General features: G+C 47.6%; 1 protein-coding gene across 1 annotated transcript in view; it reads left to right on the plus strand.

Moving 5' to 3' along the window:
• Nucleotides 1-4,674: 4,674 nt before the first annotated feature.
• Nucleotides 4,675-14,066, plus strand: part of LOC134969588 (cytochrome b-245 light chain) — a 91,547-nt gene continuing 82,155 nt past the window's right edge. Inside the window, exon 1 of the mRNA XM_063945647.1 lies at nucleotides 4,675-4,818. Coding sequence (XP_063801717.1) covers nucleotides 4,761-4,818 — 58 coding nt within the window. The 5' untranslated portion in view covers nucleotides 4,675-4,760. The remainder of the gene's footprint in view (nucleotides 4,819-14,066) is intronic.

The following is a 14,066-nucleotide window of genomic DNA, read 5'->3' on the forward strand; positions in this document are numbered from 1 at the left end:
CTGCCTGTACCCATCTTGCCCACCTTCTCAATCTCTCCCTCTCATCAGGCACTGTCCCCTCTGCCTTCCAGCATGCACTTGTCTTCCCTATTCTTAAAAAAAAAACCTTAATCCAAACACTCTCTCCAACTATCGACCCATCTCTCTCCTCCCTTTTGCCTCCAAACACCTTGAGCGTATTGTCTATAATCGCCTCACTGCCTTTCTTTCCTCTCACTCACTGCTTGACCCATTCCAGTCTGGTTTCCGTTCTCTCCACTCCACTGAAACTGCCATCACAAAAGTCTGCAATGACCTCCATGCAGCCAAATCTAAGGGCCACTACGTTCTGCTTATTCTTCTTGACCTCTCTGCTGCCTTTGACACTGTGGACCACCCTCTCCTTCTGCAAATCCTTCACTCTCTTGGTCTGCGTGATACTGCCCTCTCCTGGCTGTCCTCCTACCTCTCTGATCGTTCCTTCTCTGTCTCCTCGCATGACACTACCTCCCCCCACTTTCACTAACTGTTGGTGTCCCCCAAGGCTCTGTTCTTGGTCCTCTCCTTTTCTCTCTCTATACGTCCTCTTTAGGTGAACTCAGTTTTTTTAACTTCCAATATCACCTCTATGCTGATGACACTCAAATCTACCTTTCCTCCCCTGATCTCTCCCGGGCTCTCCTCACTCGCACCTCCAACTGTCTCTCTGCTATCTCTTCCTGGATGTCCCAGCATTTTCTTAAACTCAACATGTCTAAGACTGAGCTGATCATCTTCCCACCCTCCCTCACAACCTCACCTCCCACAATCTCATTATCCATTGATGGCACGAATATCTCCTCTAGCCCCCAAGTACGCTGTCTTGGCGTAATCCTTGACTTCTCCCTCTCCTTCAAACCACACATTCAGCACCTCTCACAAACCTGTCATATTCATCTCAAAAACATTTCCAGGATCAGACCCTTTCTCACCCAGGATGCCACCAAGACCATTATTCACTCAGTGATTATTTCCAGACTGGATTACTGTAATCTCCTAACTGGCCTCCCTGACAGTCACCTCTCTCCACTCCAATCTATCCTCAATGCTGCAGCCAGGCTCATCTTCCTCACCAAACGCACTACATACACCTCCCCTCTCCTACATGCCCTTCACTGGCTCCCCTTCCCTTCCAGAATCCAATTCAAACTTCTCACACTCACTTACAAATCACTCACCCACTCCTCTCCCATTTACATCTCTGACCTTATCTCCCTTTACTCTCGCATCCGTCCTCCTCGCGCTGATAATGCACGCCGACTCTCCTGTCTTCTGATTACTTCCTCTCACTCCTATCTCCAAGATTTTTCACGTGCTGTTCCCTTTCTCTGGAACTCTTTACCTCTCCCCCTCAGACTCTCCACCTCCCTACAGAACTTCAAACGGGCTCTTAAGACCCACTTCTTTACCAAACCCAGCCAAATCTCATCCTAACCCTCCGTCTCATGCTTGGTCTACCCCATCTGTGTCACCCTGTCTGTCTGCCCCTCCCCTTTAGAATGTAAGCTCTCACGAGTAGGGCCCTCTTCCCTCATGTACTTATCCTTTTCTTACTTTAATAGTCCTCAACTGCCCAAATCCTGCAGTTTTTGCCCATCTTGAAACTTATCTCTGTGTCGTCTACTGGTGTAGTTATGTTTAGTTACCCTCTACTTGTCCTATATTGTCTTCAACTGTAAGTTACTGTTTTCCTGTTTTGATTATGTGCATAGGTACTCTGTAATTGGGCGCTGCGGAACCCTTGTGGCGCCATATAAATAAAGGATAATAATAATGTGTCAGTGAGTAATGAATACACCTGTTCAACTGCTAGGTGACCTGGAAAACATGAACTGTTGGGGGTATTTGAGGCCCGAGGTTGATAACCACTGACTTATAGGACCCTATCCAGCACGGATCACAAAATTGAGAAAACGCAATCCATCCTATTATCAAAAGACTGCGCATGTGCAGCGTTAGCGTTGTGCGTGTGCACCCGTGTATTGCACTTATTTCTGCGAACGCATTGTGCTTAAATGCAATCAGATTTTGATTGACAGGAAGCCAGCGTTTAGGAAACATGGCGTTTTGTGGGTGTGTTTGTAAAAATGCAGACGTGCCCAGGCGTTTGTCAGGTGGGACTCTGACATCACCGATGACCACTTCCAGCCTCTTGTCTATGCAGCATTGTGGACGACCGTGCCTTGCGCAGTTGGAAAAACTCTTCGATGTTTCGGTATTTGTGTATGGTTATGTGATCACATCGCACATTGAGATGCATTTATAATTTCTGCAATGGCCGTTTTTTCTTTATTTCTGGGCGGCAACTATTTGATCGCAGCAATTTTTAGCAAGTGTTGCAATCCGTGCTGAATAGGGTCCATAATTTCTTAGGTACTTACAGTAGGATCAGTATTTTTGTTGCAATGTAATAATAAATATAAAATTTGCATATTAAGGGATGGATTCATTTAGGCTTGGTACTTAACGCACGGGGAAAAGGGACGGTGGCTTGGGACTTACGCCAGGAGCTATTCAATTACAAACCGTTTATCTTGTGTAGTAAATCCGTGGCTAACACTCATTAACCTATAGACTCCGGGATAAGTGCCTGGAGTTACAAGTTAACACGTTTGCGGCGGCCTCTTGAGGCTCGAACAAAAATCTGCATTTAGTGCAGCATGCAGGCTTATGGCATGCTACCGCAGGCTGCAATTTAATAGCCCTGGGCATTGCTTTGAGGCGAATTGATGATATGAGCCTAAATTAACCTGGCCCTAAGCACGTATGGCGCAAGCCATGGCACGGCCCACTTATATCCAATCTCTGTCTTGCCTTGGTACCAATTAGCGACTGAGCCGCACACAAGCTACATGAAATGTCGGCGTCACTAGTCAGGGGACTCGTTCATTGTACTTCTGACACTTTAGTGATGCGAATAAGACGCATATTTTGTAGTCTCTAGCACAGGGCATGACACGGTTTAGTCGCAAAGTCCATAGCGTGTCCAATGGTGTTATTTGCCGCCAGGGCCCTAACTAGGATAGTGTGACGTGCCACAACACAGGGCAATACCAAGCAGCGGGCACTGTTCTGCAGCACTTGTCAAATTTTTAATCCCTCACTTTAATCACCTGGCCACCCCCATCTCCCCCTCACATCCCTAAGTAACGTCAGTCACATGCTCCTTTATTTACTGCACACATTTCAAAATACTCTTATACTTCCCATAAAGGAGCAAATAGCTCCATGAGTAAGTGGTCTGACTGCAGTATGGAAGGTCACGGGTTTGAATCCTGGGTATAACAGTATTTTGAAATATCTGCTTTAAATAGAGGAGGATCTGACTGAAGGTCCTTGGTATGACTGCTAAGAAATGTGTGATTTTAAATAAAGGCTAATATAACAAAATTACAAAGAGTTTGCAAATGAAATGCATAAATGATGGTATAAGAGGATTTGTGTCCAAATTGGGATCCGGTCAGGATCCCGGCAGTCAGAATACCGAAGCCGGTCTGGTAATGGATGAGAGCAAATGACAATTGACCATTTGCATCCAAACACTGGAAAACAGACAAAAATGCTCAATCAGACAAATTGGTTAAATTCATTTGATTTAAACAATTTGTTTGGACGACCATTTTTTTTTCAGTTTTACGGCATTTAGGAGCAAATGGTCAATTGTCATTACCAGATTTTCATTCCAAACAGCCAGATCTGACAATAAATCTTTAGGTGTATTGCCAGCTTTAGGCTGCGGGTAAGGAGGGTTAGGGATTAGATGTAGCATAATTACGTGGTAGGTGTCTGGATCCTGAGCGTATCAGCTATCAGTGTTTTGACTATATATATATATATATATATATATATATATATATATATATATATAATTATAGTAAGGGGTGTCTTAGCAGGTGCTTTCACTGGCTGCCAGGGCTCGCCTATGTCCCTGTTTGAAAAATAGGAGGCACCAATGATTTTTCTGGCCCAGGGCAACAAAATGTCTAGTTACACCTCTGTGTATGGCAATTTGAGGACAGTTAGACACAGTGGGGGGGAATTCAATTGTTTGAAAAGTCAGTTGGGTATCTGTTTTTTCTTAATCTAATAGGAAAAAACAGACACCCAACCGACTCTTCAAACAACTGAATTTCACCCAGAGAGAGTGAGTGTTTGTGTATATATATATATATATATATATATATATATATATATAGAGAGAGAGAGAGAGAGAGAGAGAGAAAAAAATGTTTTCTCAAAACACTTACCTGCCTGTGGGCAGTTCAGTACAGGGCTGCACGTCACTGGTTCTGTACTATAAAGAATGGATGTTTTTCTTGTACATAAGTGGCCCTTATGTTATATGTTTGTCAGTGGAGTGTACAGCAAGGTAATGCATACCTGGTATAATTACCAGGCAGAGGAAAGATGCTGTACCTGCTTTCCCGAGGCTGCAAGATCTCCAAGTGGCAGAAGACATAGAGGTACATCATAATAATAAATAGTGACCTTCCTATTACCAGCTAAGTTAGGAAATAATGTCTCTATGCTTATTGCAGAGGTCCCAGCAGCCCAGGAGATGTCAGTGGTACACATGCCCCAGCTGGAGATGCGGGAGGGGCTGTGTCTGCAGGAGGCTGCACTCTGGTGAGTGGGAGGAGAAGCATCTATATGACACAGCCCCATCCAGCAGGAAGTGAGACTTTGTGGCAGAGCTGTTACTAGTTAACTCCTGAGAGCACCTCTGACTGTGAGTGCCAGCGATGGGCCAGATAGAATGGGCGATGTGGGCCAATGAGCAGGCCCTGGCATCAGGACTGAGTGAGTATGACATGGGCGCATAGAGGGTTGCGGTAAGGCAGCAGCGCAGGTAACACTGGCACATATAGCGGAGGTGGCATCCCTCTGCTCTGTCACTATGTGCAGCCTCTGCATCGCTCACTGCTACAGCTTCTTACATCGCTATGGTAAGTGTTCCTCCCCATTACCCCCGGGTATCCTGCTGAGAAGTCTTACACGCCAGTAAGAATCATTTAACTTCAGGTGTAGTATAACCAAACCTTGTTTCTGCTAACCCTTTGAGTAACACAGTCGCTGAGAACTTATTCCGCTGCGATTTACTATATGTGGTTAAACAGGACTGGGTAATAACAGGCAAAGAGGTTCGGGGGGGGGGGGGGGGGGGCTTGAGCGCAGGATTACCCTTTATATATGTTGTGTGTATGGATGTATATGTGTGTGTGTATATATATATATATATATATATATATATATATATATATATATATATATATATATATATATATATGTGTGTGTGTGTGTGTGCACATATATATATTTTTCCATATTTTAATTTTAAATTCAATCTCAACTCAACAATATGCAGAACAAATGAGTAAAGTTGGCATGAAGGTACCTGATGCCAGTCAGTAAAGCAACCTCTTTCTCAGCAGGTGGTGCAATTCTCTTACACACTATGTGATAAGTGAGTACACAGCCAGTGTACATCCCGCTGACCGGTCCTCTGTATAATAATAACACAGGCCATTAGAGAAATGCAGGATTACTGTAGTGTGCGATTCCCCTGTCCTATTACCCCAGAGCTACTAGCTTGTCGTCACACATTTATAGAAGGATCCTGTTAGGTGTATATTCCTAGCTTCAGGCACTGTGTGAATGTTCTCCTGCCCGCAGCCTGGGTTAGGAAGGGGTTAAGCACCAGTAGATATTGTCTATCAAATAGTAATGAGGAAGTGAAATGAGGAAGCAGAAATCCACATTCCACACCTGTGGGCAGCTGGTTCTTCCACTCCAGGGCACTCTGCTCTTGCAACATTATGTACACAAGGAATGCAAGCTCTTGGGGACAGTAAATGTGAAAGTCCCTTCTTTACGAAAGTAGATCCCTCTTTATATACTTATTTCAAAACTCTGTATGAGAGTCATCTGTGTCTGATCACTAAGTCATCTCAATGGACTTGTCTATAGGCGGATGCTGTAAATGAAATAGCTATTAGCAGTCACTGATAAGCTCTGTGACCAATGATATGCTGGAGGCCACAGTAATGGAAGGTGGCTGGCTAGCTCCTATAATAGCTTCGTAGTAGTAGGAGGTGAATTATACCCTATGATACATGATTGGTGGGGATGTGGAGTACAGCATGTGTGCAATGTATATAATTGTTTTTGTCTCAGTGGTTGATGTTCAAAATATTTACACATGCACACACATACGTGTATGTGTGTGTGTGTGTGTGTATATACATACATACATACATACATACATACATACATACATACATACATACATACATACACACATGCACAGTTTTGTGGACCTGCTCTCCAGTCGGTAATTTCTATGCGCTGGGTACCAGAACAAGGAAGTAACAGCAAGTGGATGGTATGCTTGGAATGCCGTACCATCCACTTGCTGTTGATATATATATATATATATATATATATATATATATATATATATATATATATATATATATATATATATACATACAGCAAGTGGATATATATATATATCTCGTTGGACTTGCTCGGAGGCTGATGAGGTTTTTCAGCTGATCGCTGTCGGTTGGTTTGAGCGATGATTAAAGCTTTTTGTAGGCGGCCACCGCAATAATGACACCATCAAACTCCTGGAAGATGACACACTTGGCTGCACGTTTGTGTAACAGTTGTCAGTGTTGTACCAATCGGTAATTGACAGCAACACCAGTGTGACTCAACAACTTCTGTGACATTCGGCTGTCGTCCCACATTGTGATTCAATGATTTCTACATACAGTTCATCTCTGCAAACAGGAGGCCACAAAAGCCACTGTTTTTGGAAATATTTCATGAATATTTTATTTAGTCCAGAAAGTGTTTCAAGTGGATGGGATGGTTCTTTGGTGGGATGATGTAAGCCTTTGGAGATAAAATAGATAGATTGATAGATAGTTAAACATTTTGTAAATATCTATCTATTGGTAATTGCTTGTAAGAAAATACTTTTTTATTAGTTGCATATCAGTGGTAACAACTCAGTGTAAGGTGGAAGCACAGTTCCAGTAAGGAGTTATGTGCATGAACACATGTCCCTGTATAAGTATGAGAACATGTCTGTTTTGGGACTATTCTCCGTTTTCATCTATCATTGTAGAAAGTACTGTATCTGTCTGACCCTGTCAGGTCTATAGGGGTGTGGTTCGTTTTATCGACAGTATCTAGGTCGACAATGTTTAGGTCGACCACTATAGGTCGACAGTCACTAGGTCGACATGGATGGAAGGTCGACAGGGTTTCTAGGTCGACATGTGCTAGGTCGACAGGTTTAAAGGTCGACATGAGGAATTTTTTCTCTCTGACGTTCTAGTGGATGCTGGGTACTCCGTAAGGACCATGGGGAATAGACGGGCTCCGCAGGAGACTGGGCACTCTTTAAAGAAAGATTAGGTACTACATCTGGTGTGCACTGGCTCCTCCCTCTATGCCCCTCCTCCAGACCTCAGTTAGAATCTGTGCCCGGCCAGAGCTGGATGCACTTAGTGGGCTCTCCTGAGTTCACTAAAAAGAAAGAATTTGTTAGGTTTTTTATTTTCAGTGAGATCTGCTGGCAACAGACTCACTGCTACGTGGGACTTAGGGGAGAGAAGCAAACCTACCTGCTTGCAGCTAGCTTGTGCTTCTAAGGCTACTGGACACCATTAGCTCCAGAGGGATCGAACACAGGGCCCGACCTCGATCGTCCGGTCCCGGAGCCGTGCCTCCGTCCCCCTTGCAGAGCCAGAAGACGGAAGATTCCGGAGAAAATCGGCGGCTGAAGACTCCGGTCTTCAATAAGGTAGCGCACAGCACTGCAGCTGTGCGCCATTGCTCCCACAGCACACCACACGCTCCGGTCACTGGTGGGTGCAGGGCGCTGGGGGGGGGGGCGCCCTGGGCTGCAATTAGTATACCTTAAGTGGCAAAATGCACATAATACAGTTCTAAACTGTATATGTGCCTAATCCCCCGCCATAATTATTATTAAAAAAGCTGGAGAAGCCCGCCGCTGAAGGGGCGGGGCTATCTTCCTCGGCACAGCCAGCGCAATTTTCTCTTCACAGCTCCGCTGGAAGGAAGCTCCCCAGGCTCTCCCCTGCAGTATACACTACGGAAAGGGTAAAAAAGAGAGGGGGGGCACATAAATTTAGGCGCAAAATTGTGATATAAGCAGCTATTGGGGGAAAATTCACTTTGTGTATAGTGTAAATCCCTCTGTTATATAGCGCTCTGGTGTGTGTGCTGGCATACTCTCTCTCTGTCTCCCCAAAGGACTTTGTGGGGTCCTGTCCTCAGTCAGAGCATTCCCTGTGTGTGTGTGCGGTGTGTCGGTACGGCTGTGTCGACATGTTTGATGAGGACGCTTACGTGGAGGTTGAGCAGGTGCCAATAAGTGTGATGTCGCCCCCTGCGGGCCGACACCAGAGTGGATGGATATGTGGAAGGTATTAACCGACAGTGTCAACTCCTTGCATAAAAGGTTCGATGACGCAGCTTTGGGACAGCCGGCATCTCAGCCCGCGCCTGCCCAGGCATCTCAGAGGCCATCAGGGGCTCAAAAATGCCCGCTACCTCAGATGGCAGACACAGATGTCGACACGGAGTCTGACTCCAGTGTCGACGAGGATGAGACAAATGTACAATCCACAAGGGCCATCCGATGCATGATTACGGCAATGAAAAATGTGTTGCACATTTCTGACATTAACCCGGTTACCACAAAAAAGGGTATTATGTTTGGGGAGAAAAAGCAGCCAGTGACTTTTCCCCCATCTGATGAGTTAAATGAATTGTGTGAAGAAGCGTGGGGTTCCCCAGATAAGAAACTAGTGATTTCTAAGCGGTTACTAATGGCGTACCCTTTTCCGCCAACGGATAGGTTACGCTGGGAGACATCCCCTAGGGTGGACAAGGCGCTCACACGCTTATCAAAAAAGGTGGCACTGCCGTCTCAGGATACGGCCGCCTTAAAGGAGCCTGCAGATAGAAAGCAGGAGGCTATCCTGAAGTCTGTGTATACACACTCAGGTACTATACTGAGACCTGCTATTGCTTCAGCATGGATGTGTAGTGCTGCAGCAGCATGGTCTGATTCCCTGTCTGATAACATTGATTCCCTTGACAGGGACACTATTTTGCTAACCAGAGAGCATATTAAAGACGTAGTCTTATATATGAGGGATGCACAGAGGGACATTTGCCGGCTGGCATCTAGAATTAATGCAATGTCCATTTCTGCCAGGAGAGTATTATGGACTCGGCAGTGGACAGGTGATGCTGATTCTAAAAGGCACATGGAGGTTTTGCCTTATAAGGGTGAGGAATTGTTTGGGGACGGTCTCTCGGACCTCGTATCCACAGCAACAGCTGGGAAGTCGACTTTTTTACCTCAGGTTCCCTCACAGCCTAAGAAAGCACCGTATTATCAAGTACAGTCCTTTCGGCCTCAGAAAGGCAAGCGGGTCAGAGGCGCGTCCTTTCTGCCCAGAGGCAGGGGTAGAGGGAAAAAGCTGCACCAGACAGCCAGTTCCCAGGAACAAAAATCCTCCCCTGCTTCCACTAAGTCCACCGCATGACGCTGGGGCTCCACAGGTGGAGCCAGGTGCGGTGGGGGCCCGTCTCCGGAACTTCAGCGACCAGTGGGTTCGCTCACAGGTGGATCTTTGGGTTCTACAAGTGGTATCTCAGGGATACAAGCTGGAGTTCGAGACGTCCCCCCTCGCCGTTACCTCAAATCAGCCTTGCCAGCTACTCCCAAGGACAGGGAGGTAGTACTGGCGGCAATTCACAAGCTGTACCTCCAGCAGGTGATAATCAAAGTTCCCCTCCTTCAACAGGGACGGGGTTACTATTCCACAATGTTTGTGGCGGAAGTTCAAGTTCAAAATGGAATTGCTCAGGGCGGTTATTGCAAGCCTGGAAGAGGGGGATTATATGGTATCACTGGACATCAAGGATGCTTACCTACATGTCCCCATTTACCCACCTCACCAGGAGTACCTCCGATTTGTGGTACAGGACTGCCATTACCAATTCCAGACGTTGCCGTTGGGTCTGTCCACGGCACCGAGGGTATTTACCAAGGTAATGGCCGAAATGATGATACTTCTTCGAAAGAAGGGAGTTATAATTATCCTGTACTTGGACGATCTCCTTATAAAGGCGAGGTCCATGGAGCAGTTGTTGGTCGGAGTAGCACTATCTCAGGAAGTGCTACAACAGCACGGCTGGATTCTGAATATCCCAAAGTCGCAGCTGGTTCCTACGACGCGTCTGCTATTCTTGGGTATGATTCTGGACACAGAACAGAAGAAGGTGTTTCTCCCGGAGGAGAAGGCCAAGGAGTTGTCATCTCTGGTCAGAGACCTCCTAAAACCAAAACAGGTGTCGGTGCATCACTGCACGCGAGTCCTGGGAAAGATGGTGGCTTCTTACGAAGCAATTCCCTTCGGCAGGTTCCATGCAAGGATCTTTCAGTGGGATCTGTTAGACAAGTGGTCCGGATCGCATCTTCAGATGCATCGGCTGATCACCCTGTCCCCGAGTGGCCAGGGTGTCTCTGCTGTGGTGGCTGCAGAGTGCTCATCTTCTAGAGGGCCGCAGATTCGGCATACAGGACTGGGTCCTGGTGACCACGGATGCAAGCCTCCGAGGTTGGGGGGCAGTCACTCAGGGAAGAAACTTCCAACAACAATGGTCGAGTCAGGAGACTTCCCTACACATAAATATTCTGGAACTAAGGGCCATTTACAATGCCCTAAGTCAAGCAAAACCCCTGCTTCAAAACCAGCCGGTGCTGATTCAGTCAGACATCACGGCGGTCGCCCATGTAAACCGACAGGGCGGCACAAGAAGCAGGATGGCAATGGTAGAAGCCACAAGGATTCTCCGATGGGCGGAGAATCACGTGATAGCATTGTCAGCAGTGTTCATTCCGGGAGTGGACAACTGGGAAGCAGACTTCCTCAGCAGGCACGACCTCCACCCAGGAGAGTGGGGACTTCATCCAGAAGTCTTCCAGCTGATTGTAAATCGTTGGGAAAGGCCACAGGTGGACATGATGGCGTCCCGCCTCAACAAAAAGCTAAAAAGATATTGCGCCAGGTCAAGGGACCCTCAGGCGATAGCTGTGGACGCTCTAGTGACACCGTGGGTGTACCAATCGGTTTATGTGTACCCTCCTCTTCCTCTCATACCAAAGGTACTGAGGATAATAAGAAAGAGAGGAGTAAGAACTATACTCATCGTTCCGGATTGGCCAAGAAGAACTTGGTACCCAGAACTACAAACAATGATCTCAGAGGACCCTTGGCCTCTGCCGCTCCGACAGGACCTGCTGCAGCAGGGGCCCTGTCTGTTCCAAGACTTACCGCGGCTGCGTTTGATGGCATGGCGGTTGAACGCCGGATCCTGATGGAAAAGGGCATTCCGGTTGAAGTCATTCCTACGCTGATAAAAGCTAGGAAGGATGTGACCGCAAAACATTATCACCGCATATGGCGAAAATATGTTGCTTGGTGTGAGGTTATGAAGGCCCCAGCAGAGGAATTTCAGCTGGGTCGATTTCTGCACTTCCTACAGTCAGGAGTGACTATGGGCCTAAAATTGGGATCCATAAAAGTCCAGATTTCGGCCCTGTCTATTTTCTTTCAAAAAGAACTGGCTTCACTGCCTGAAGTTCAGACGTTTGTCAAGGGAGTGCTGCATATTCAGCCCCCTTTTGTGCCTCCAGTGGCACCTTGGGATCTCAACGTTGTGTTGGATTTCCTGAAATCACATTGGTTTGAGCCACTTCAGACCGTGGAGCTAAAATATATCACGTGGAAAGTGGTCATGCTATTGGCCTTAGCTTCGGCCAGGCGTGTGTCAGAATTGGCGGCTTTGTCATGTAAAAGCCCCTATCTGATCTTCCATATGGACAGGGCAGAATTGAGGACTCGTCCCCAATTTCTCCCTAAGGTGGTATCAGCGTTTCATTTGAACCAACCTATTGTGGTGCCTGCGGCTACTCGGGACTTGGAGGATTCCAAGTTGCTGGACGTAGTCCGGGCCCTGAAAATCTATGTTTCCAGGACGGCTAGAGTCAGAAAAACTGACTCGCTGTTTATCCTGCATGCACCCAACAAGCTGGGTGCTCCTGCTTCTAAGCAGACTATTGCTCACTGGATCTGTAGCACGATTCAGCAGGCTCATTCTGCGGCTGGACTGCCGCATCCTAAATCAGTAAAAGCCCATTCCACGAGGAAGGTGGGCTCTTCTTGGGCGGCTGCCCGAGGGGTCTCGGCTTTACAACTTTGCCGAGCTGCTACCTTGTCGGGATCAAACACGTTTGCAAAATTCTACAAGTTTGATACCCTGGCTGAGGAGGACCTTGAGTTTGCTCATTCGGTGCTGCAGAGTCATCCGCACTCTCCCGCCCGTTTGGGAGCTTTGGTATAATCCCCATGGTCCTTACGGAGTACCCAGCATCCACTAGGACGTCAGAGAAAATACGAATTTACTCACTGGTAATTCTATTTCTCGTAGTCCGTAGTGGATGCTGGGAGCCCGTCCCAAGTGCGGACTTCTGCAATACTTGTATATAGTTATTGCTTAACTATAGGGTTATTGTTCTGAGCCATCTGTTGAATGAGGCTCAGCTGTTATTCATACTGTTAACTGGGTATAGTTATTACAAGTTGTACGGTGTGATTGGTGTGGCTGGTATGAGTCTTACCCTGGATTCCAAATCCTTTCCTAGTAATGTCAGCTCTTCCGGGCACAGTTTCCCTAACTGAGGTCTGGAGGAGGGGCTTAGAGGGAGGAGCCAGTGCACACCAGATATAGTACCTAATCTTTTCTTTAGAGTGCCCAGTCTCCTGCGGAGCCCGTCTATTCCCCATGGTCCTTACGGAGTACCCAGCATCCACTACGGACTACGAGAAATAGAATTACCGGTGAGTAAATTCTTGTTTTTTTTTGGTGTCGTTTTATTCGTAGTGTGACCGGGATCCCAAATTAGTGCACCGCGTCCCCTCGCATGGCTCGCTTCGCTCGCCATGCTTCGGGCATGGTGCCTTCGCTCCGCTACCGCTTCGCTCGGCACACTTTACTGTTCCAATCGTAGTCCACGTGGATCGTTAAGTATGAAAAAATCCAAAAAAAAAAAAATGTGAAAAACTCATGTCGACCTTTAGACCTGTCGACCTAGCACATGTCGACCTAGAAACCCTGTCGACCTTCCATCCATGTCGACCTATAGTGGTCGACCTAAACATTGTCGACCTAGACACTGTCGATCTTCAGGCCGGATCCCGGTCTATAGATCAGGGGTGGCCAACCCGCGGCTCTCGAGCCGCATGCGGCTCTTTCATCCTCCGCATGCGGCTCAGCCGGGTCCTGGCCACCGCTGCCCTGGCCCCCCCATCCCCCGTGCTCACTGCGCTGCTGCTGTCTGTGAGGGGAGGAGAGCGCAGCGTGCGCCTCTCCTGCCCCTCACTCTCCGGCGGCAGTCCGTGAGCCAATCAGAGGCTGAGCTCGCGGACCGACAGCTAAGGCTGCCGGACCGCGAGCTTTGATTGGCTCACGGACCGGCGCCTAATTGAAGAGACACAGCCGGCGGAGAGTGAGGGGCAGGAGACGCGCACACTGCGCTCTCCTCCCCTCACAGACAGCAGCAGTGCGGTGAGCAGCACGGGGGAAGGGGGAACGGACGGTCATGTATATCTGGCACTGGGGGCATTGCTGGTACTGTGGGGTCATGTATACCTAGCACTGGGGTCATAGTTAGCACTGGGGAGACATGTATATCTGGCACTATGGGGTCACTGGCATTGGGGGCAGAGCTGGCACTGTGGGGTCATGTATACCTAGCACTGGGGTTATAGTTAGCACTGGGGAGACATGTATATCTGGCACTATGGGGTCACTGGCATTGGGGGCAGAGCTGGCACTGTGGGGACATGTATATCTGGCACTGTGGGGACATGTATATCTGGCACTGGGGGCAGAGCTGGCACTGGGGGGAAATGTATATATGGCACTGGGGGGAA

The sequence above is a fragment of the Pseudophryne corroboree genome, chromosome 11 (assembly GCF_028390025.1).
Source record: "Pseudophryne corroboree isolate aPseCor3 chromosome 11, aPseCor3.hap2, whole genome shotgun sequence".
In the NCBI taxonomy this organism is placed as follows: domain Eukaryota; kingdom Metazoa; phylum Chordata; class Amphibia; order Anura; family Myobatrachidae; genus Pseudophryne; species Pseudophryne corroboree.